General features: G+C 42.5%; 1 protein-coding gene across 1 annotated transcript in view; it reads left to right on the top strand.

Moving 5' to 3' along the window:
* Positions 1-24,681, top strand: part of LOC119485901 (apoptosis-stimulating of p53 protein 2-like) — a 30,219-nt gene extending 5,538 nt beyond the window's left edge. The window contains exons 2-18 of the mRNA XM_037765735.1: positions 8,353-8,500; positions 8,686-8,799; positions 10,667-10,743; positions 11,429-11,530; positions 11,821-12,001; positions 12,823-13,028; positions 14,372-14,536; positions 16,043-16,262; positions 16,400-16,522; positions 17,459-17,565; positions 18,675-19,056; positions 19,613-20,358; positions 20,480-20,617; positions 21,176-21,309; positions 21,686-21,852; positions 23,491-23,690; positions 24,115-24,681. Of these exons, the coding sequence (XP_037621663.1) occupies positions 8,353-8,500; positions 8,686-8,799; positions 10,667-10,743; positions 11,429-11,530; positions 11,821-12,001; positions 12,823-13,028; positions 14,372-14,536; positions 16,043-16,262; positions 16,400-16,522; positions 17,459-17,565; positions 18,675-19,056; positions 19,613-20,358; positions 20,480-20,617; positions 21,176-21,309; positions 21,686-21,852; positions 23,491-23,690; positions 24,115-24,156 (3,252 nt within the window). The 3' untranslated portion in view covers positions 24,157-24,681. The remainder of the gene's footprint in view (positions 1-8,352; positions 8,501-8,685; positions 8,800-10,666; positions 10,744-11,428; positions 11,531-11,820; positions 12,002-12,822; positions 13,029-14,371; positions 14,537-16,042; positions 16,263-16,399; positions 16,523-17,458; positions 17,566-18,674; positions 19,057-19,612; positions 20,359-20,479; positions 20,618-21,175; positions 21,310-21,685; positions 21,853-23,490; positions 23,691-24,114) is intronic.
* Positions 24,682-25,558: the final 877 nt, after the last annotated feature.

Raw genomic sequence — 25,558 nt, 5'->3', positions numbered from 1 at the left:
AACCTTCGTTTTCATTCAGAATATCATCCTGAATCTGACGTTTATGTCGCAAATCTGACAACAAAATTAGATATTTAGTTCCAGTATTTGTCATGATTTTAAGGCTTTAGTAGTCGCTACACGACAGAAAACACAGAGTAGTTTATTTTCCTAGATCCTGACCACTAGTGAGGAATCACAAGGTGCTTTTACACCTTAACCTGTTTGGTTTGGTTCAAATGAGCTCCGGTGTGTTTGGTTCAGATTGTTCAGCATGAGGTGAAAGCTGTCAAACTGTGGTGTGGACCAAACAACATTAAAATATTCCTGCACTCCGAGTAATTTTTTACTGTGTAAGAAGCACCTTTTATGCACTGTTTCTACCTTTTTGTGATCATTCATTATTTATTCATGTAATTTTATTCCAGTCTTGGCTAATAACACTCATAAAAGCCATTTTTTGGTGAGTTATTTTGACACCAAAACAAGAGAGTTGATGAGTTACCTGTCGGTCTGTATAACTTCAGGATAACAGCTTAATTTGTAAGGGACAAAAATTGGGTCAATGTAGCACCGATGCAATACTGGGTTAACTTTACCCAGTACAAAAGGGTTGCTTTGGCCCAAGGTTAGTTTTATTTTTTTTCTATTGCGGTTGTTTTTTGTTGTTTTTTGACCAAGTGTTAAACACAACAAGCCAGATAAATAGATAGATAGATAGATAGATAGATAGATAGATAAATAGATAGATAGATAGATAGATAGATAGATAGATAGATAGATAGCGGCCCGGGTTCGAATCCGGCCTGTGGCCCTTTCCGCATCCACTCTCTCTCTCCCCCCTTTCAAGACTCTATCCACTGTCCTGTCAATAAAAATGGAAAAATGCCCCCAAAAAAATAACTTTAAAAAAAAAACAACATACAAATATACAGTGTACACTATACAATAGTGCAATGGGTAGGTAGCGGCATAATATTATTTATTATATAAATAATAAAAGAGAGCACATCTGATAAAATAACGAGTGTTCCCTGGTGCAGTCATTCTGAATTCAATGCCTGTATGGCATAGTTGATAAAAGATTTATATATATTCTGGCTGACCCTTGTCTTGCATAAATAAATCATAAATGTATTGTTAGTTGTAGAAAATTATGTTGCATGTGACATTCAAAACTGCAAAGGATACACATATTATTAACAATCAGTCCCAATAGGTGACGCACAACTATAAAAAGAGCTAGAGTCGATCACAACAGTTCAAAACCATATCATATTTTAGTTTGGGTAAATAACCCAACAGAAATATAGAAAAATAACACTAATACTGGGTCAAAACACTCTATTGTCTTGGGTGGTTTTCTACACGTGGAACTGAGTAAAGTTGACCCATTATTGGCACTGAACTGACCCAAATTGTTCAATTTTGACGCAGGATTTCTAGTGTGTCGTGTCGTTCATGTCAGCCTCCTAGTAGTCTCTGAGTTATAGAAAATTGGGAATTTCTGACGGCTACAATATCTTTTACTGGGCAGAAAAAATTATTATCAAACTAGTGATCAACAAAATTGTTACAAAGCCACCATCAACTCACTTTTGGTTCCAGGTCATTGTCTCTAGGCCTATTTCATTTTTCACTGATAGTACACCCTCAGTGTAGGCACAATTCTCAGCTGATCGCCGTAGCGGTGCCGCATGAAACTGCCGTGACATCATATGCGACACTCGCTGAATCCTTTCATCAGCAACCAAACAGAGGAACATCTGCACTTCGTCAATTGAACGGTGTAGTTTTGTGAATGAAAAAAAAAATTGCAGTCGCTATTGTCTGTAGCTTGGCTATTTAAAAAGCCAAGCTATAAATACCAGTTTGTGCAGGATGTCCCGAGTCGCGCTAGTCATGATTTCTCTGACCAATCAGTGGTCTGCAGTGTTTTAACTCCACCTTCTCGTATCGGCTCAGCTTGCTTGGAACCTCGACCAAGGTGGTACTTAACAAAGTACGAGGTACTATCCACAACTTTTGCTAATGGAAAACCAAAAAAGAGCGAGCTCTGCCGTGCCATGCCGTACCGTACCATGCAGTGGAAATGCGGCATAATTGCAGCTGATTCCGCAAATTATGAACTATACACATTGTATCTGGTTTTAACTAACAAACTACTGCTAATGTAACAAGAAAAAAATGGCAAATTTAAGCTCAATTTCTATTTATGTAGTGTTGCACGACTACCAGTGTAGCAAGTCAGAGTGATGGGGGGGTTTCCTGTTCATCCCATTCTGCCGACACGGCTTTAATGCAGCTTTAATCTGTTTAGCATGTTTCACTATCATTTAGCATGTCAGTGTAACATGGTAATGATGACGGGAATTTGTCTAGTAGGTTTAGAGGTTTCTCATTAAACGAGGCAGCAGGGAAGCCGACTGTTGGTCAGTTGGTTAATTGATTTAATCAGTGACCTCTTGGTGAACCCTTGAAGAGTTTGTCCACAACCCACAGTAACGAGCCAGACAACAGGCTAATTAGTGACTCAGAGATATGTGTGAATGATCCCAATATGTAACTTTAACATACAGCAGACAGCCAATCAGAAAACGGTTTCAGAGCTCCGTGTCAACAATAGTTCAGTGGAAGCGTCCTGTGTTGATGTTGTTGACGGTGGTAGTATCCTGAACAGCAGGGAGGGGGGGGGTGTGTGTGCCTCGTTAATCCAATATCGGTGCGTCACGTGATGGTGTCGGCCATATGGCTCCAGCCGTCCACGCCACCTACAAAACATTTGGGATGTGACTCTGCAGCGTGCCAGCTGCCGCCACGTTTCCCTGAGCAGAACTAGAACCAGACACACCAGGACTGAATGACAACATAAATCTGTCATTTTACTAACAATTTAGATTTTCAGCCAATTCAGTTCTGCTGCAACACTGTTTGACGTGTTGCCTCTTTACTCCAAAAAAAACACTTTGTTTTAATGCTACTAATTCCTTTAACCCATTAATGCAACTTGAGATTTTTTAGGTTGTAGCGGGCTCAGTTTCAAAGCTAGAGTGAAGATACTAGTATCTTGTGAAACTAAATTTTGGTGAGGAAAAACTGTCACGGCCATTTTTAAAGAGGGTCCCTTGACCTCTGACCTCAAGATATGTGAATGTAAATGGGTTCTATGGGTACCCACGAGTCTCCCCTTTACAGACATGCCCACTTTATGATAATCACATGCAGTTTGGGGCAAGTCATAGTCAAGTCAGCACACTGACACACTGACAGCTGTTGTTGCCTGTTGGGCTGCAGTTTGCCATGTTATGATTTGAGCATATTTTTTATGCTAAATGCAGTACCTGTGAGGGTTTCTGGACAATATTTGTCATTGTTTTGTGTTGTTAATTGATTTCCAATAATAAATATATGCATATATTTGCATAAAGCAAGTACACATTTGCCCACTCCCATGTTAATAAGTGTATTAAATACTTGACAAATCCCTCTTTAAGGTACATTTTGAAAAGATTAAAAATGTGTGATTAATTTGCGATTAATCACAAAGTAACTATGGACAATCATGCAATTAATCGTGATTAAATATTTAAATCAATTGACACCCCTAATATTAATAACGTATTTCTCTACAAAATCCTTTTTTCCATTTAACAGAAGAAGCCAATTTTAAAGATAAAATCCCAAACTGTCAGACCAGCACTTTGCATGGTGGCTTGCTGCCATCAATCTGTGAATGCTTTGGATAAAATCGCTCTATAAATGCAGCCATCTACCATTTAACTCTGACGCATTTCAGTCCGCACCAGTGTCAACGTGCACAAAATATCTAAGAAAATCACTCTTTAAAACAGAGCTACAAAGATTATTTTACCACCAGATGTTAATTAAAAAAGTGCCCCTTAAAAGAGGCATCATCAGTTGGAACTGTTGAACTGTGTCAACACGTGTCCGTCTGTTACTGGTGTGATGTCTCAGTAGTTGACCGGTCAGTGACAGGATTAGGAAACGGCTCCATGTTGGTGAATCCTGGTTGTTTTGAAAAAGCTGTTGACGTGTTTTAGACAGAAGATGGTTCATTAATTTCCTCCCTCACAGCAGAGGGGTGTTGTGGGCTGGTTGATGGTATTAAGCTGCGTGATGCTGCGCTAATTCCTGGCTGGATTAAGAGCTGCAGCCTCATGAGTTTAATGAGGCCTCGGCCTGATGACAGACAGACAGACGGACGCACAGACAGACAGACAGACAGACAGACAGACGTACCACTCTCAGGTGTGCTGTCTCAAGACTTTTATTGCAGCTTCCTATTGTTAGTTTTCAGTAGCACCACCAGAGCAAAACGTAATGGGTCATTCTGTAGGCTGGATTAAGAATGGGCAGTAGCATAGTGAGCTAGATACCCACTGTAGCTACATCCATGAAAAGATGTGTCAGAAAAATGGAAACTGGTATCTGTGGCTGTCGCAGGATGTAATAAACCCGTCCAATCATTTAATTTGGCCCACATGTAATGTTTGGACAGACTTCCTACCTGCCTGCGCACACTCTACGTTCGTATGCATTTATCTCTTGTTAAACAAACATTTGTTTTATACACATGTCTAATAATTATTTTGCGACCTTGCCTGAACCTGAGTGTTCTCAATACCTTAATAAATTAAGGTTGATCGCCATTATGTCTCTTCAGTCTTCTCCCGTCCAACACAGTGGCCGGATACTGCTTATCCAGACTTCTATTCATATTTGATTGAATCACATCACAATTGTTGTCTGTAAATAACCAACATGTTAATAGCCAACTGTTTGATATAGGCTGAGATTGAGTGGGAGACGCCAGTGATGCTGCTTTAACATTTAATGTGTGACTGTATTACTGCAGCAGCCTCACACTTAAGCTAACGTTAGCTAGCCATGCTATTCGCTCTCACCAGCATCATCTAACAATTTACCACATTGACAGTGAATATTAACGTATCGCATGGGCCTCAAATCTCAGTGTGAAAGCCTCTGTTAACTCGCTACACAACAGCTTTTCATAATTTTCCATTTTCTTTCCCGTGACAGCAAATTTCTTTCCCCCAAACTGGAGCGCAGCCTCGGTGATGACGCCATGCTGGTCTGGTCTATAGCTTGGAGCCATAAAGCCCCTCTATTATAGCTTTTTTTAAGGACACGGCAGGGGAACAAATCGGAGTTCAGTGTTTTTGGATTTATTGTTGGTGCAACAAACTACACAACAACTCTTCGGGATAGTGTTATTACGATTACCGGTTTGTTTAAAGTACAAGTTTGGAGACACTTCTTTGTAGTATCTTTTAGGGCTGGGCGTTATGGAGAAAATCAAATATGCCAAAATGTTTTTCACCAAATACCTCACCATCGATAGTGCAACGATATTGAATGGCTGATCATTGGTGCTTTTACAAAATGTCTACACAATGAGATTTAAAAAAATAATAATCATTAGTAATGTCAATATAATGACTAAATGGGTAAAGGTAAATAATAGAACAGCTGGAACAAGTTCAGAAAATTACATCACTTTACTGTAATGTACCCTTTTAAACCAGGAAAAGACAACACTTAGGCCATATTACGATATCCAAAATCTAAGACAATATCTAGTCTCATATCACCATATCAATATAGTATTAGTATATTGCCCAGCCCTATAGTATCTTTGTGGGCCGTGTATACTCAGTCCACTTTTTCCCCCCAGTCCTGTGCCCCTGTCAGACATTCAACGTTATATTTTATATTCAGACCAGACGTTGTTGTTTTTATGAATAAAAACTTCTGAAGACGCTCACCACAGTGACTTTAGCAGTTTCAGTTTAAACCAGAAATGAGGAAAGTGAAATATGATCAGTGCTCAGTCGGGACGTATTGAGATACTTATAAATGTCAGGTGTAAATGGTGTCATTTTCTTTGTACCACAGACACCTTCAGTCTGTACTCAGGGCGTATTGAGGTTCTATAACCAGCCTCGCTGACGACAGGAGGTCTCACTCCCCCTCCCTTTGTCGTCCTGAGGGACAGACAGCCTCTCCTCTCCCGGCTCTGATTGGCTGCAGCGTTTCCTGGTCGACCTCGGTTCGGTGACTGACGGCAGTGACCCACTTCATCTGCATGAACCTAAAGGAAGATAGCGGTGCTCCAGTTTTCCTTCAGAGCTGCATGTAGGACGGCTCATTCGTCTCTGTCTCTGAATCGGTTGAGTTTATTATTTTTAATGAAGGAGAGACTAAAAAGAGGTCTTGATCACTGAGATTTTCTGTTCACAAGAACATTAGTTAAGTTACTTCAACTTTAGCAGGAGGAATCTCCCGTGAGCCACCTCTGCAGACTAACTAATGGGCCGTAGTGCTAAATAATGCCCTCTTCGAATGTGGCATTTCATTTCCATTTGCTGCAGCTCAGAGTCCATCACTGTGACCGGTAACCTTTTAGTTTGAATGCGACACAGCCGACGAAATGAATGTTGCCTTAAAAAACCTCTCTCAGAGTAATTGGGATTTAAAAAGCCAAACATTTAGCATTTTAGGCAGAATCAGCTCGCTGTTTAAGCTCTTTGATGGAGACTCTTGTGTACTCAATCCCAAATTCTCTCTGCCAGGTTCACACTTCATCTGCTGCCTCCAAGTGAAAAAATATATTTACAGAAATAAAACAAATCCAATTCATCCTCCTTTCAGACATCATGGATCCACTTTTGTCATTATTCTGGATACTGTTTTCAGCCATGCTTTGGTCTCTTGCTGAACAAAATATGTAAGTATCATAAATGTTTGTTTGCCACAGAGCTTATTTTCGGCAATATTCCAAAACCCAATGGAAAAATCCCGTTGGCTTTTTGGCGAGGGAACCAGGGCGATGCTAACTTCCTGGTTGGCCTACAAAAATACGTCATCCCTGGAGCACTATATGGCAACGTACGCATAAAAATGACCACAGCTCTGACCAACCTGTTATGTTGATTTGATTGGTGATGCCCCTTCTACTCCTTTTCTATTTCTATGGCTCAACCTTTTCATCTCGGCTGTCCTGTAATGTTTTCCAAACTACAGACCTTTTCATTGCCATTCTGTTGCTAGGGCATACATGGTTTTCTGACAATATTGACAATACTTTAATTTTGGTGAAAAGTTTTTTTAGGCTTGTAGATGGAAACAGCTCAAAGACGGACTGAGAACAGAAGGAGCTGAATGCACAAATAAATACACTTTCACATCTTTAGTAATCATGAAGGATAACGTGGAACACCATTGTTTGGTTCATAATGTCAGGAAGGCTTTTCATCTGTTTTATATGGTTCTTATGTACCCATGCATCAGCAGTACCTGATAGGTAATAGAGCTTTTATACCTGAGCTTCATTTCAACCTCAGTAACAGCCGACAACATCTGCATGTAAATGATGCCGCAGTCAGTTTCAGAAAGGTCAAAGAAGGCTGCTCATTTTTCACGTTCAACCGAGTGGAACGAAGTGAATATGGAGAAGAGAGCTGAAACCAGTTCGGGGCTGTCAGGTTGAAGGTTCAAATCCTTTGAGCAGCTCCACAGAGAACATGTACATGCAGCTCGACATCCTCCCGACGAGCCTTTGAGCAAGTCATCGCTTAGCACCTGCCTCCCAGGATAAATAAAGGCTGGAAAACGCTGCCTCCATGCAGGTTGGCGGGCTGTGGGAAGCGATCTGGCTTCGGGCCTGGCAGCAGATACCCTGCTGGAGTAACAGATGGCCCAGTGCATCATGGGAGTTATGTCCACAAATATCTATTATAGTCTTAAATAGCACAGGAAGCTGCTGTAAAGGTGAAGAAGGCAGGTTGAGTGTGTCACTGCACACACTGGTTTAACTATCAACACAATCTGTTAAAGGGCATGAATAGGATTTAAAGGCACAGGGAACTGGTGTTTATTATATGTTGTCATGTCATCAGCTCCTCAAAGTCAATTTCTTTGTTGTTTCCTAAATTTTATTATCTTTTTTTCCTTGTTCAGATGCTATATTTTAAGCCAAATTCTGCTCCATTTGAGTATCTCCTTTGATGAGTGATGAGTCATTAGTGTAATTAGTGTTGACAGGAGGTGCCTTCTCCACTTATATGAAGTGTTGGACTATTACAGGTGAAACGTGTACATTTTTTCACCATACAACTTCCACAGAGGTTATTCCAAGCGACGAAGAAGTAAAAGTAAAACAAATACAGATTCTGAAAACACTGGAAACAACTGATAAAATACTATGTAACTACTAATTGCTCTGAAAACAAATGCTGAGGACATGGCCTGAATGCACTCACCTGACGTTATCTGTGGGGAAAGTGAACAGAAGCCCACTCTAATGTTGTAATGTTGCTCTGTGTTTTTTAGATGTTCCTCACCGTGTACCTCAGCAACAACGACCAGCACTTCAACGAGGTCCCCATCACGCCGGAGACACTGTGCAGAGATGTGGTGGAGCTCTGCAAGGAGCCCGGCGAGGCCGACTGCTACCTGGCCGAGATGTGGAGAGGCTCAGGTGAGTTTCCAAAAAAAGAAAAACTCCAACTCTAAACAGTGAGAGCTAAAGATCACTGAATATATGTAGTGCACTTACATTTTAGGCTTGTTATCTTGAGATCATATTATCTTATACAGCTAACAAACTTTTATTTCACCTCATTTTACCAAAATAACTGCATGTTTTGTTTTTTAACCAATCAGAACATGTCGTTGGAGAAGGCGAGCGGATGCTGGAGGTGCTGCAGCGATGGGGGCAGCAGAGGGGGGAGGTTCGTTACCTCCTGCGTCACCAGAGAGCCCCAGGACGAGAGTCAGGTAAGAAACACCTGCCCTGCCCCGCCACCGCGCAGAGTTCAACACTTACAGCGGGATGTCATGTGTTTCTATGTGGGAAGCCAGTGAGGGATCATGTTCTTGTTGCTGCACTGGGGCCTCCCTCTGGTTGGTCAGAGCTCCTGTGTGGAGGGAGGTGTGATTCTCCAAACTCCTCACAAATGAAAAGAAGCAGCTGGTGGCTCCATGTGTGTCTACATTCTCCACAGGACAACAGTGGGTAGTTCACAGAGATAAAGACTGTAGTACAGGGGGGCTGGGCCGTTAGAAACACGGAGAATACAGGGTGAAGAAAAAAACTAAAGGAAAGCAACACACTATCTCCTGCCACAAAAGCTTGATTGGGTCCAGTTAGATGGCTGAGATGACTTCTCTATATGTCTGAATGGTTTTTCATGCTTTTAGGTTGTAGAAAGTCCTCTTCACAAATGGATGTTATTTTGAAGGGTTTGTTTTGTACAACTGAAAGGACAGAAAGAGACAAAGATCCCTCTGAGCAACAGTTGAATAAGAATAGAAGAAATCCCCAGTCATTGGTAAAAGAAACTGGATGCTGAGCATCAAAATGTGTGCAGATTTAAACAGGAACAGTTGTCAGGCTGTCAGGTGGAGGAGCAGAGACCTGGCAGCTCCTTCCCGAACACATCTGTACGTCATGGACGTCGTGATAAACGACCAGCTGTGATTGGTCGAGGTCAAATGTGTAGTCTGCCATTTCTCTCGGCCAAGTCCCAGCAAGACTTCCTGACTACGATCTCCGACTCTGACTCAGTGTTGTACAGTTTGATCTCAGCTGTAGAGAGATGTATTAGTGTAAGTACAACTCTGGCCGTGATTACTGTATATGTGTATACAGCTGACATTGTAATTTTGAGATTGTTAGTTTCAGGTGATTATACACTAATGAACACATAGTTATGATATTATATTCCATTTCTGCTTTAAGGTCCCCCTAAATGTTACACACTGAACCTTTAAAGTCACAACTTATAACAAACTTTCATCAGGGCAGAGATCTGGTAGAAACTGCTTTGTTCACAGTCAGCTGCAAGACTCTGTGACATTTTACTTGGCTTTAGTTGTAGTTGAGAAACTGCAAGCTAATCTTAATTAGTATTAGAAGTGCTTGTCAGGAGTGGAGTCATCATGTAGAGGAATACAACAAACAAGAAAATGTACAGAGGGAATAAACATTGTTAGAAGTTTGAGAATCTCACTCCGGACTGTCAGATCACTGAGAACACTTCAATCAAACTTCTGCTTTCTGTTGAGTAATCACAATAATCCAGTTGTTTTTTCTTGCATGTCGAGGCACTGTTAGCACGGATCAACAGCAGGATCATCTGTACAGTAACAGAGGAGATTCAGTGTGTTACTACAGTAGATGACAAACTGTAATCAGCTTATGACTCAAGGGAGTCGAGTGTGCAGCTGCTGGACTCTGTGGGGTTTTTCTTTGGATTGTGATTTGTTGGTTATTTCTGTCCTAAAAACAAGGAAATCCTCTCCGATGTTTTCCTGAGCTGATAGAAAACAGTCGGACAGTTTTCCTCCATCAGATCATTTTTAACCTGGATGCTCACAAAGACCTGATCTCCATTACCTCAGAGGATAAGGCTGGTGTTATTTGATATGGTCATAAACCAAAGCGTTGGACAAATTAAAATGTTGATGGTGGCGCTTGATTAAAAGTCAGAGGATCAGTTTTAACCCTTGGGTAGCCATTGATATCAAATATGCCAAATTTCAATGCAATGATCCATCCAATAGTTTATAAGAAATTTCAGTCTGGACCGACCATCCATAGAGTCATATAAAATTAGCATCGACACTGTGTTTTCTTGTCCAGGTGGATCCAGAGCTGCCGATCAGATGATGAAGAGGAACCAGGTGAAAGCCTCTGTGGAGAGATGTCTGGAGAACGGGGTGAGACACACTTTTACTCAGAGCCAGATGAGAAGATCAGTTTCTGTGCGTCCAGTACAGGGACGTGATTAGCCTAGCTTAGCACAAAGACTGGAAACAGGGGGAAACTGTTAGCCTTGCTCCATGCAAAGAGAAACTAAATCCAGCAGTTAGTGTTGCAGCTATTGTTGTATGGATTGATGATTATACTTGCTAACTAAAGGCCTTTACACACCGGTGGGGGGGGGGGGTCAATTGCAAATGACCAGGTCAATTTCTGAGCTTTCGCACTTCGAATAAAGGCATCAACCAATCACGTTGTGTTGAACGGGTTGAGTTGCACCTATATTTATGAAACAACAACACAAAACTCTGTAGTCTGAGCAAACTTTATTTCTCCTTTCAACCTTGACAAATGCAGCGCAGACCAGAACCACTCCTTCCGTTGTTGCCTTTCACAATAAAAGCCCTAGACATATAATATTCGCATGCAAGTATTTCACATTTTCTTGTTGTTTATTCGTCACACCCCCGGTGAGTGTGAAGGCCATAACAAGGTCATATTTTCACTGCAGATTTCATTGCTGTCATTTGAATGTACAGAAAGTTGGTGTGCTTTGGTGTGAAGACTGCACTCTGTGCATCTCTGAAAGGTTGTTCATGTCCATTTGAAGGTGAACTCTGAGTGTGTGTGTGTGTGTTGCAGGTCTCAGCTCCTCGTCTGGACGTGACGCTGAGCGACCTGCAGGATCTGGCAACCCGACAGCAGCAGCAGATTAATGCCCAGCAGCAGCTGCTGGCCTCCAAGGTACGAAACACCCAACTCACCTCTGTGACTTTTCATGTGAACAACATGAATATCTTTGAGAAGAGTGTCTGAAACTGTGTGTGTTACAACTGTTTGTACAATTCATTGTCACATCCTTATAAACACTCCAGCCTTTAGGCATGGGCAGAAGACACTTTGTATGAATTAGATTGTTTTAAGCTTATCCCGGACTTTAGTGCCTCTCTGCTCTACAGGCTACACATCGACATGCATTGAGCTAAAACAGATGTATGTATTAACTGACTGAGTGTGTTTGCTGGGTGTTGCAGGAGCAGCGTCTGCGGCACCTGAAGCTGCAGGATCAGCGGCAGCAGCAGCAGCAAGAGACGTCTGAACAGGAGCGACTGCAGCAGCTCAGAGAGAACGCACACAACCAGGAGGCAAAACTGCGACGGGTCCGGGCCCTCAGGGGCCAAGTTGAGCAGAAACGCCTCAGCAACAGCAAGCTCGGTCAGTGTGACGCAGGTCTGGGTGGCTGAACAGATTTTGTAACATTTTGCAGGATTTAAAAGAATTAAAAGTCACCGTTTTATTGATTTAAATTGTGGCTGCAGCAGAGAGGAGAATCCCATCGACAGCTTACTGAAATAGTCTTGCGTTGCTAGCTGCACCCTCTCTCCCTGCAGGGAGGGACGGAGCTCCCTGCTTTTGGCACAACCGTGGCGGACTGTCCTCAGTGCGATAATGTTGGCATCCTACCTGACTTGTCTTGAACCACAGACCCCCGTCTATTTAACCATTCTTTGTGGGTGTGTTTTTTTTGCCGTGTCATTACCAGTCATATCTATACATCTATCTATACATATATATATGTATATATCTACATACATATATCTATACAACCGTAAACCATTGTTTACAAGAGCACAAATTCTTCATAGATCTAGCCTCTTAATTTTGCTCTCAAAGTGCACCAGATTGATGCATTTGACTTCAGAATATAGGCTATAAAATGTTCTTTCTAAATGCATGATGCTTTAAAAGTCAATGAGTTAAATAATCGTGATCTCAATATTGACCAAAATAATCGGGATTATGATTTTTGCCATAATCAAGCAGCCCTTGTCTAACAATATTTATATATATTTATAAAGAACTTTTGGCTTTTTTTGTTAAATAAAAAAAAAAAGTTTTGTAAAAAGGTATTCCTCGAAATAAGATATCCAAATGCATTTGCATTGCTTTAACCCAGGTATCATATTGGTACTAGTATATATAGTATATTTACACCAGCGCTCTCATTCATATTTGGCTGTGTTCCTGTGTTTCAGTGGAGGAGATCGAGCAGATGACCGGTCTGTTCCAGCAGAAGCAGAGGGAGCTGCTGGTCGCCGTGACGAGGGTGGAGGAGCTGAGCGACCAGCTAGAATCGCTAAGGAGCAACAGACTGGAGCCTCCTCTTCCTCCTCCTCATCTTCCTCATCACCACAACACCTCCTCCACAGCTGAGCTGGAGCGCCTCTATAAAGAGCTGCAGGTGAGACCTAAGTTGATGAATTCATCAGACCTCCAACGACAATAACCTCTGGTTATTTGGGGCATCTGTATAATATAGCATCTTCCCATAGATGATCTGACAGCACCTGGATGAATGTGAAACTCTCCTTAAAGCATCAGAACACATAACACGTTGAGCTGCATTAAGGCTGAAACTAAAGATTGTTCTCATTAATCTGCTAATGATTTTCTCGATTAATTGATTAATTGTTTGGTCTATTAAATGTCAGAAAGTAGTATGAAAAATGCTCACTATTCTTCAAAACCACAGCAAAGAATGTATATGCCAAGAAGTAAGAGTCAATTGTTCGTTCCATTGCAACGTTGGCGACCAGCAGCAGAGCTACGCCTCCGCCATTTTGGACTGAAAGCTACAACCGGACGGCAGTAAAACTTCCACCTCCAAAGTGCCTTAAAAAGTAAAATAAAATTATATCTATTCTATTTTCATAATTTTAATGTCCCTACCGACGGACATAAATGGAAGTTAGAAAAATCCAGCACACAGATTTTGAGAGCAATCTCAAACTTTTTCATGTCAAGGACCTCCAGAATAGATGTCCAATAGACCACAGACCATGAATGTATGAGAGGTTGTGTCCTGTGCCTTTGCTTTGCGTGTTAGTAAATAGCCTACAACTACATTAAATTCTGTCTATGTCATACTATTTGCACTACTAGCTACTGGCCGATAGCCGGTTGTTTGGGAACAGAGACGTTAATACATCCACCACGGTACAGGCTTACAGCATACAGCCCATGGGTGTATTATAAGATAATAAATGTGATGAATTACAGCCAATATATCCATTATTACAGCTAGCAGGAAGCTGGCAGAACCAGATCTGTCATATGATCGTGCAGTTCATTATGCAGAGGAAAATAATAGTATTATAGTAGAAAAAAATAGTTAGCTATTATTTAATTTTACTGTTGATTTACCTAAAAAATAATTATCCTCTGATTTACAGACATTTTTTTATACATCCATGGACTCATTGGTGTTTTCAGTTCAAAATCTAGCGGCTTTTGTCAAAACAGCACCGGAGTTTCTTCTCTTTGCTTCTATACTCTTTGGCCACGGTGAAGTCTTCAAATTTCTCGGTTTCTCCAACCACCAGTCTAAATAATATATTCAAAACAAAACTTCACTATCAGACTTCATTTCAGCAGATCGGCTAACTTGCTTACTAGAGTAAGCGACAAGCTAGTGTAGCTGATTTGAACATAGCAGGAAGGCTAGGTTAACTAGCTGATGTAGACTTTGCAGTATTAGCTTCCCTCTTACCTGTTGTTCACTGAGTTCCATTCCTGACCTCCCAGTTGAGGAACAAGCTGAACCAGGATCAGAGCGGCAGGCTGCAGCAGCAGAGAGACAGTCTGAACAGGAGGAACCTGGAGGTGGCAGCAATGGACCGACGGCTGCTCGAGCTCCGACAGCGGCTCTGGAAGAAGAAGGCTGCCCTGCAGCAGAAGGAGAACCTGCCGGTGAGTGCATACAACCAAAAAACTTTTATTTTCTCGAGAGATACTTTATACTCGAGCGACTTGTAATGAGCTTAAAATCAGGATAAAATTCATTTGATAAATAAGACTAAATTAAACTTCAAGTATTGTATTGTATTAACTTCCTACCAGTGGTGGAGGAACTAATCAGATAATTAACTTAAAGGTGCTGAATTCCAGTTTCAGAGCATATCTAGAGCCCCTTTCACACAGAGATTCTGCAATACTGCCATAAAGAAGATCCGCCGTTACGCCTTGCTTTTTCACACTGGTCCAACAACAGCGGCATAATGCTGCCCCGATGTGTGATTTTCCGTTCGCACGGTGGCATCGCAGGAGCAAAAGGGGCTTAAACACAACAGCGGTGGCGTCTTAGAGGCAAAACAACTCTGTTGCCCCATTCCGTCTTCTTTCATACAGAACAGCGAGGCGGAATAACGGCGCAACAGTCCCGCCTTGAACAGGCTGTGTGAAAGGGGCTTATGATTGAGGGCTTGCTTCAGTGACGACAGCGTTATCAGTGGTAACCGCCATATGAGCGCAGTGCAGAGTGGCGGCTATTAGCTAACCAGTGGGGCACACGCACTGAGACTGACATGCGCTAACATGCACGCTCAGCCAGACCGACTACGTAAACAAAGCACAAAGAAGCTCAGATTACAACACACACAGAGGGAGAGTGACTTCATTCTCTGCTCAGGTAGACATTACTCCTCTATATCTTTACATAGACAATAGTTGTTTGCTCCTTTATTAATGCTCTGGAGATCGAATTTAGCACCTTTAAGTAAAAGTACTAATACCACACTGTAAAAATACTCTAACGAGTAAAAGTCCTGCATTGAAAATGTTACTTCAGTAAAAGTATGAGTATAATCAGAAGAATGTACTTAAAGTATTAAAAGTAGAAAAATATCCCCTGTGACTGGATTTGTAAAAATAGTGAGAAATGCCGTCACAATGACCCAGAGCCCAAAGTGAAACCTTCACAATGTTTGTTTAGACCAACCAACAGTCCAACCTCAACATTATTACTAATACATTACAGTTATTAACATTATTTAAAGGAAAAACAGCAACTGGAACTGTTTTTACATGAAAAATGACTTAAACCATCAATTTAGTTTCCAACTAACAGTTTCAGCTGTACTTTTACATTTTCATATGTTTTGTGTACAAGAATCTTAATTTGTAAAGTAACTAAAGTTGTCAGATAACTTTAGTGGAATAAAAGTAAAAAGTGGCATGAGAAAAAAGTATTCAAGTAAAGTACAAGTACCTCAAATTTGTACTTATATAGAGTACTTGAGTAAATGTACTTAGTTGCATTCCACCACTGCTTTGTACCACCACCATCGAGTTTTGGTTCCAGCGCGTCTGGTAAAGTCTTACTTTGAAAACTCCTTTTTTTAAAAGGATTCGACAGAAACTAGCTTCTATCTGCAGACATTAGACTCAACAGCTGACAAATATCTCTGTTCCGTCCAGGTGGCTTCAGACGGGGTGGCCCCTCAGCACGGCGTGGGCTCCAGAGTGGCGGCGGTGGGGCCGTACATCCAGTCGTCCTCCACAACAAGCTCTCAGGGGCCTCCGGTGCCGGCCCGCCAGGAGGTCCTGGTGAAGCCGGCGTACCCAGACGGCACAGCCACCCTGCCTATGCCCGACTCGTCCCTGAAACCGCCTCCCAGACCAGTCAAACCAGCCTCAGGTACTGTACTGAAATTAGAATAGACAGAAAACGGAGGATATTTTTCTTTAACAAGTAATTTATTTAATCTCAAACTAAAGCATCACTTGGACTGATGTATATTGTGTATTGGATACATGTCTCTCTGCTCTTTCTAGGTTTTGCCACATCAAAAATATCCAAACTCTCTGACTGGTGCAGCTCGTTTTCTGAGTCCAGTGGAGGTTACAGCCACGCCTCCACGCTGCCTCGCATGTCCAGCCTCAGCTGCCACAACTCAGGTCAGTTAGGGTCAGTGATGGAATGTAACTAAGTACATTTACCCAAGTACTGTACTTAAGTACAAATTCAAGGTACTTTTATGCAGCTTTATTCTTCTACTCCACTACATCTCAGAAGTAAATATTGTACTTTTTACTCACCACATTTGTCTGACAGCTTTAGTTACTTCACAGATCACAGTTTTTCATCCCCTTCCTGTCCAGTAAACACCACGTATCTCCAGATGTGTTGATGTTGAATGTTTGTGATAAACTGAAGGATGAAGTGTTCCTTTATCTGCTGAGAAAATCCTCCTACTTCTTTGAGCTAAATAAACTGTTTAAAAAGCCTTTAGGATCAGCTGGAAAATGCATCGTCACAAAGCTGAAAACAGGCTGTTTTTCTGACACCATGAGATACGTGGTTCTCACAGGACAGCCACGCTACAATCACACGATGATTTTATAGACCATGATGCATTGCTGTAGATTAAACTACCCTAACAGTATATAAAGGAGATAAAAAAACATCCACAGTAGTAAAATGCAGCATACACATTAATGCAGCAGTAATATTAATCCAGAAACATCAGATATAATAAATAATGACTGACAGGGATCATTTTACTGCACAAGGATACTTTAAGTACATTTTGCTGATAGTACTTACATACTTTTACTTGTAGTGGATTATTTTCATAGTGTGGTATTAGTACTTTTACTTCAATAACGGATCTGAATCCACAGCTGGTTAGAGAACAATTTCTACAGAGTCCACAATATGTGGTTAAATTCTCAATCAGTGGCTACGCAGTCGCAATGGGGGACTGTTTTGAAAAGCCTCGCTGTTGGTGCGTTCAAGAACACTCTTGATTTGAGTATTGGCTTCCTGTCTGGGAGATTTAAAATTCAGCTTGTTGTGATTATAAATGCAACACCCTTTTATCCCTCTTGTAGGTGGTAAGACCCTCACAGACCAGAAGGCCACATCTGGATCTGACATTCCACCCCCTGTCCCCTCACGGACCAATCACATCACTGACAACCTGCTCAGAGACAATCAGGTATCCATGGACTCTCAGTTCCTTTCTATTACAAACTACGAATTTATTTTTGGTGACGTGGAATCGAAAGAATTATTAAAGGGGAACAACGGACATTTTTTAAAACATTGATATTATTCATATCGCCACTGACAAGCAGTTACTGTTTACCGTGATGATGCTGCCACCGCGTGGTTTCCCAGCTTGCCCTCGCAATATGCGTGTACATGAGCAAGTTGCAGTATTTTTTCAATCATGTTATATAGCCTCCAGAATAATATCAAGGTTTTAAAAATGGCACATCGTGATTGTGTTGGAATAAAGTGAGTCAGCAACTCCCTGCTGGTACTGACTATAATGATTACTGCAACTGTTATTTGAGTATTTGTTTTTATTTTGGAATCCTGTAGTTTTTCAAAATAAAAGCTTTATATATCAGGAATCAACCTCTCATTACGTTTGGAAATCAGATCCCCTCATCAGCAGAAATCCCCTCATCATTTAGCTTTCCTACTACTATTATAAGATTTAGGGTTTATCCTGGTAAAAGAACAAAAGGGACAATGTGTAAGATTTGGCCGTATCTAGTGGTGTGGTTGCAGATTGCAACCAACTAAGTACCCCTTCGCTCACTTCTCCCTTTCCAAGACTGCGGTAACGTGAGCCGCCGAGTGCAAAACCGTGGTAACGCCGTTCGCCTCGCTCAGAGGCCATCTTTACCGTGATGACACTACTTTAGGAGCAACTGAAGTCAAACGGCGGTTGGCGGTACCACAGTTTTACACTCTGTGGCTCACGTTACCGCAGTTTCACAAGCGAGTCGGAGAACTACGGTGGCCTTCAGGTAACGTAAAAACGTGAAAGGCTCTCTCTAGAGCCAGCATTTGGTTTGTCTGTTCTGGGCTACTATAGAAACATGGCGGAGCGACACGGCGGACTGCTACACACTGGCCCTTTAAGTAAAAGGATCTGATTACTTCTTCCACTATTGATTTCAGTTCATGTTAATACAAAATATTTGATTGCCACCTTTTCTGTATGGAACAATATGTCTTGGGTCTCTGTTCAATTGATTTCGACTGAGTATAAGTTTCTTAAATTTCCGTGTTAACTCTGTATTTCACCTTTAGGCTTCTGGTAAAGGTCATCTGGCTGCGCCACCTCCAGTTCCCAGTAAGCCCAAACCGTTCTCCTCGCCGGGTCCACCAACATTCTCCAAGCCCCCCTACAGCACCGGGACCTTCCCCGGTAAGGTGCGGCCGGGCGGGGGTCACCTCAGGGCTCCGGGAGTCCTCTCCAGCCACAGCCACACTCTCCCTCTGCCCAACAAGCAGGAGAGTCCGCCGGCCGCCGCCGTACGACCGTACACCCCCGACCTCTCTGAGGCCCCCCCTCCTGTGCTGCAGAAGCCTCAGATTGTGGCGGCTTCGTCCATCTACTCCATGTACACCCAGCAGGGGAAGGGCTACCAGCCGGGCGGCCAGGGCACACTGCCCCGCAGCCAGCCCAGAGGTGATGCACCAACACAGCCACAGCTTTACTGTTACTACTGTTACTACTATTAATACTCTTGGTTATTACTACGACTGTTTCCTCCGTTCTCACAGGCTGTCATTCGATTAAAATATTTAATCGCAATTAATCACACATTTTTTTATCTGTTCAAAATGTACCTTAAAGGGAGATTTGTCAACTATTTAATACTCTTATCAACATGGGAGTGGGTAAATATGCTTGCTTTATGCAAATGTATGTATATAAATGTATTTATTATTGGAAATCAATTAACAACACAAAACAATCACACATATTGTCCAGAAACCCTCACAGGTACTGCATTTAGCATACAAAATATTTCCTGTCCTTCCAGTTTGGAGCATTATTTAGCCTCCTTCGCGACAAGTTAGTATGACATGGTTGGTACCAATGAAAACGATTAATCAGAATAGTGAATGAATTAACAATTACAATTAGTCAGTTAATTATTAACTGACTAATTGTTTCAGCTGTTAAGCATATTTGGTTTGTTATCGCTGCCTCTGACTGCAGTGTGTCTCCCCCCTCACAGTTTACGGGAAACCCGTCCTCTCAGCTAGCAGGGGGCAGCAGTCTGTCGCCTCAGACATCATGAGCTCTGGGTGTTGTGTGTCCGACGGGAGCGAGGCCGACAACAGTTGCCTGGGTAACGCCGAAGGTGTCGGGGCAGAGACGGCAGAACGCGCCAACCCGCGACCGCTCAGCCCCACCAAGCTCCTCCCCTTCCTGTCAAACCCTCACAGGAACCCCAGCGACGCCGACCTGGAGGCCCTGCGCCGCCGGCTGCACCACGCCCCCCGGCCCCTGAAGAAACGCAGCTCCATCACGGAGCCCGAGGGTCCGGCGGGTCCCAACATCCAGAAACTGCTCTACCAGAAGACCACTCTGGCTGCCATGGAAACCATCCCTATGGAGACAGTCGGTCCAGCGGGGACGTACATTCAGCCTCACGAGGACGGGGTGGGCGGTGCGGATGTGATGTCCAGGGTCGACGACAACCAGCCGCTCGCTGATAGCCCAGAAGACAGCCTGACCCCGCCCCCTCTGCCCCCCCGCTCACCCATCCTTGACCCCGCCTCCTGCCGCTCCCTGCCCCCCCCTCTGGAGGACAAGGAGGAGGAGGAGGTGTGTCCCTCCGCCTCGGTCCATCGGGACTACTTTGCCGATGAGTTCCCCCCCTACCCGCCCCCGCCTTACCCCACCTGTAGTGATGGGGATCAGGGAGATGACCTCAACCTGCAGCCGCCGGAGGTCACAGGACAGGTCACAGCACCCCCGGTGAGTGTGTAACGCTTCACAGGGGACAACACTATATTCTGATTGATGCTTTGTCTTATTAAAGGGTCACTTCACCTGTATTATTAAAATAAACTTTATTTCCTCCCTCTCCCTTTCTCAGGGTAAGAAGTCGATCCTCCGTAAAGCCGACTCGGAGGTGATCGACCACAGCATCCGGGTCAAGTTCAACCCTCTGGCGCTGCTGTTGGACTCGTCTCTGGAGGGCGAGTACGACCTCGTCCAGAGGGTCATCTACGACGTGAGTCACACCGCTGTCTGGTCTCACTCTGCAGGTCCACCAGGGAGACAGTTTGACTCAACTCAGAGACGCTCGCAGATTTACTCAGATTTTCACAAACAAACAAATTATGATGATATTTAAGGAATGATCTGTCTGAAGTGCTGCATTTAGAACCGCACAAAATACGTAGTATGTTCCTTAAATCGAAAGAGATTTGATCAATCATCATTAAATAAATATAAATAGCCGCTACTGCTCTGAAGTGGATGCAGGTATGACGAGTTGGTTTTGGTTGGTGCATTAATACTGTATTTAAATGTGCTGTTAATTTAGTCACAGGTTGTGTTTTTCGGGTACTTTCAAATGTGACATTTCAAATCTGCTGTTATGTTTATTAGGATTTTAAGTGTCCGCGTTATAATTGTGATTAACGTGACTTCAGGGAATATTTGTAACGTTTTTTAGCTTTAAAAAAATCATCTTAAAAGCTATTGAATATTGGCATGAAATGCTTGAAACCAGCATCTTGAATCCAGATTACATGAAATATAATGTGATCATACATCCGTCTTGCAGGTGGACGACCCCAGCATGCCCAACGATGAGGGCATCACGGCGCTGCACAACGCCGTCTGCGCCGGCCACACGGAGATCGTCAAGTTTCTGGTTCAGTTTGGTGTCAACGCCAATGCTGCCGACAGTGACGGCTGGTGAGTTTGAACCAGAACAACATCGCGGTCCAGTCATGCCAAAGTCATTTTCAGAGGCTGAGGTAGTGGTTGGTAGGAGCAGTTAAGTTTTGTGATATCATGTTGATTTAAGAATTGTCCTTTCTGTATGTCGACAACAGTTGCTAAAATGTTACCCATGTTTTGTGGCCATTTTTCTGTTATTTTTCGTGGATGTAGCTAGTTGGCGATGCAGGAAGATGACGTCCCCAATGTTTATCCATCCTACAAAGCACTGATTGGTTGTTTCTCCAACCTAGAAAACAGCTTCAAATCAGTGACTCACTGGACAAAACTCCACAGATGTGGTTGTTCGATTCTCTCAAACCTTTCTTCCTCCCTCTCTGCTCGTCTCCAGGACTCCCCTCCACTGCGCCGCCTCCTGTAACAATGTTCAGGTCTGTAAGTTCCTGGTGGAGTCGGGGGCGGCGGTGTTCGCCACCACATACAGCGACATGCAGACGGCTGCCGACAAATGTGAGGAGATGGAGGAAGGCTACGCCCAGTGCTCCCAGTTCCTCTACGGTGAGACTAAACACAACGCGTCACACTGCAGGATCTTCAGAATGGTTATCTAACATGTTAACAGCAAACAGAACTTCAGGAGTCTACAAGGAGGCGTGGTCCCTGATGGGGATTTGGGACTCGTTGGGGAGGGAGTTCAGGGAGACCATGAGGAGGGTCCAGAGTCCATAAGGTTGTTGTGTTGGTTCTAAAGTGAATTTTAGAAGACTTACATGGGTATTTAAAGAAGTTCAGTGATTTCTTAAGTGGGTTTTGTGATTTTTTTGGATGTTTAAAGAGACGTCTGTAAATCAGATTTGTTTTTAGGTAAATCAACTTCTCAGTACGAACACTTTAAAAGCCATCATTAAATCCATTATGTCCTAAAAGTTGTAAAATTCACTAATAGCTGAATCCAGAGTTGTTTTCCTTGACATAATGACCGTGCCTCAGACCTACGGGACTGCACCGCCCTGCACGCTCATATGACATCTGGTTCTGCCAGCTTCCTGCTAGCTGTATGCGGCTGTGATAATGGATATATTGGCTGTAATTCATCACTTTTATTATCTTATAATACACCCATGGGCTGTATGCTGTAAGCCTGTACTGTGGTGGATGTATTAACATCTCTGCTCCCAAACAACCGGCTATCGGCCAGTAGCTAGTAGAATGACATAAACAGATTTTAAAGTAGTTGTACGCTATTTATTAACACGCAGGGCAAAAGCACAGGACACAACCTCTTATACATTCATGGTCTGTGGTCTACTGGACATTGATTTTGGAGGTCGTTGACATGAAAAGTTTGAGATTGCTCTCAAAATCTGTGTGCTGGATTTTTTTGTGAAGAGGTAATATTGGCTTTTGAGAAGTTCCATGATTCCTGAGGAGATTTTGGGAACCTGAAAGCGAGTTCTTGAGCAACATGCGGAGGTTTTGGGGATCTTTGACTTGGTTAAATGGATTTTGGGGGTCTTTTAGTAGGTTCAAGGAATAAAAGGAGGTTCCTTCCATTCTTTGAGTTAAGACAAGGTTTTTTTGGAAGAAGTTAGGGGGTCACAGAGTCTTTGAGGAAGATCTACAGGTCTCTGAGGAGGTTTCAAAGTTTTTATTTTAAAACCTTTCAGGGAGTTCTACGGCAATGTGAAGAAGTTTCAGGGACTTTTATGTTGGTTTCATGGGACCTTGAGTGGATTTGGGGGTAAATTTGAGGAAAACCTGAGGAGCTTCCAGGGACCATTGATGAGGTCCAAGTAATCCCATTGGTGTTACAGGGTTCCACGTCAAGTTTGAGGGGACTCTGAGGGTGTTTCATTGTCCTGAGGGAGTTTTAGGGACCATTTAAGTCTTTCAGGATTGTTGACAAAGAGTCAGGGGTCCTTGAGGAGATCTCATGAGTTTTAAGTAAAGATTTCAGGGGTCATTGAGGATTCCCAAGGAAATAATGGGGCCCATACAGAAGTTCCTGGGGGTCCTTGATAGTGTTTCAGGGCCCTTAAAGGGTCTTCGTGGGTCTCACTTTGCCACACTGCCTGTTACAATTATAGTCTGCTAAAAATAATACACTTAATTACAGGTTGTAGTCTAGACTGACTCGATGTTGTTGAGATGATCCAGAGTCTAAATGCTTCTTCCTCTGTGTTCGTGTGCCGGCAGGCGTTCAGGAGAAGATGGGCGTGATGAACCGCGGCGTGGTGTACGCCTTGTGGGACTACGAGCCTCAGAGCGAAGACGAGCTGGGCTTCATCGAGGGCGACTGCATGACGGTGCTGAGACGGGAGGACGAGGTGGAGACGGAGTGGTGGTGGGCGAGATGTGGTGACCGTGAGGGCTATATCCCTCGCAACCTGCTGGGGGTGAGCCGACAATGCTGAGTTTATCTCCTAACAGATAGAGATGTTGACAGCTCATAGAAATGTGTAGCATTTAGGGAGAAATTTCCATGCTGCAAAAATTGTAATGATGGGAAAAAATTATCCATTTAATGTTGAACCCTTCAAATATTCATGTGTTGAGTTATATGTATTAATAAAATGTTACACTACCAATTAAAAGGGATTAATTGGGTCTGCACCAACTGTTTTCCCTGTAAATATTACATTTATTACATTACATGTTACTGTTTCTTCCAGTTGTCCCCTAAATCTCATCTGTTTTAATCAGGTTTAAAAGCAGCTCTGAGAATCCTTATACTCAACAGTCTTACGTAAGAAGTTTCAGTATTTCAGTGTTATCTTAATGATGTTTTAATGAGAAAATCCTTTCTCTTTTATTTCCCAGCTGTATCTGAGGATCAAGCAGCGCCAGAGGAGCCTGGCTTAACTGACGGCTGACGAATCCTTCAAAAGACCAAAATGTTGTGAGAAGGAGTTAAAACCTCTGGACTCGAGGTCGTTGTTAAAAAGGAGAGACAGATGTTTTCTGAACTGCCACTGGACCTGTTTGGTTTTTCAACCTCAGCACAAAGAATGTCACAATGAACTGTCGGAGAGACAGAAGAAACAATATTTCATCTGCATCCTGTGGTAAAGTGAACAGATTATCAGTTTACCAAAATTCATCAGCAGATATTTGACTTTTGCCAATGAGTCATGTGATTTTTTTTCCCTTGATAGCCTCCGACAGAGCCGTCGTGAGGCGTCAGGGAGCCTCAAAAACAAAATGTGAAAATTGTTTTGGCTTCATCTTGTAATTCTTTTTTTTCTAATTTAAGATTTCATTTTATTTTACTGAGTAGCAACAGTTAACATAAAGACAGGAAACGTGGAGATAGAAAGAGGGGTGACGACATGCAACAAATGTCCCAAAGGTTGGTTGGTTTTGTCATTAATAAAGTATTTAAAGGTCCAATCCCTTTGTTTTGTTACAGCATCCACTAGTTTCACCAAATGTAGCAAATATTGGAATTATAACACAAATTAAGGTGTTGTTACACAAAATATGGAGTTCTAACAGCCTGTTATTCTTATGTATTTGATTAAGTATTGTTATGACACGGCTTTGTTGAATACTCGATTCTGATTGGTCAATCACAGCGTTCTACAGTCTGTTACTTCTTTATAGCAGACCGTTGCTATGTATAACAGACCGTTGCTATGGGCGCAGTTCTGATGTCGGACTCTGGAGGACCGTTTTTATGTGAAATTATTGATTTTTTAAGTAATTAGCCGTATAATAAGCAGGATAATGAACAGCTAGCGGGTCATTGTTGTGAAATAAATCCCGACAGGACGATGCGGCAGGGGTTTATTTCACAACAATGACCGGCTCACTGCACATTATCCCTTACCTGTTGTACGGAGCCCTAAAGTCCCAAAAAAGTTTTTCATATGTACAAGATAGTAACTTGAACGAGATAATAACGTGTGTGAACAAGTTTGTGACTTGAGAGAACAACTTAATTGACTTGCGTGAACAAGATAGGAACTTGTGGGAACAAAATAGTAACTTTTGCAGCAGGTTTGTGACTTGAGGGAACAAGATAATATATTTTGCAAATAAGATAAAAAAAATAACCTTTTGTTTCTTTGGGGCTCTGTAGTACAGATAATGTTTCACCAGTTTTTTTTTATTTTTTAAATAATTTGTGGCCAGTTTTTGTTTTGCACTTTTGCAGATTTGATTAAATCCATCTCGGGCCTCAGACAGGCTCGACTCAGTGTGAACAGGCTGCCATTTGTTACGGTTAGTTTGATATTTACGTCACTAATGTTCCCCAAACACA

This window comes from Sebastes umbrosus, chromosome 3 (genome assembly GCF_015220745.1).
Source record: "Sebastes umbrosus isolate fSebUmb1 chromosome 3, fSebUmb1.pri, whole genome shotgun sequence".
Lineage (NCBI taxonomy): Eukaryota > Metazoa > Chordata > Actinopteri > Perciformes > Sebastidae > Sebastes > Sebastes umbrosus.
Note: the sequence above shows the minus strand (reverse complement) of the source record. Positions and strands in the feature narration are given on the sequence as shown.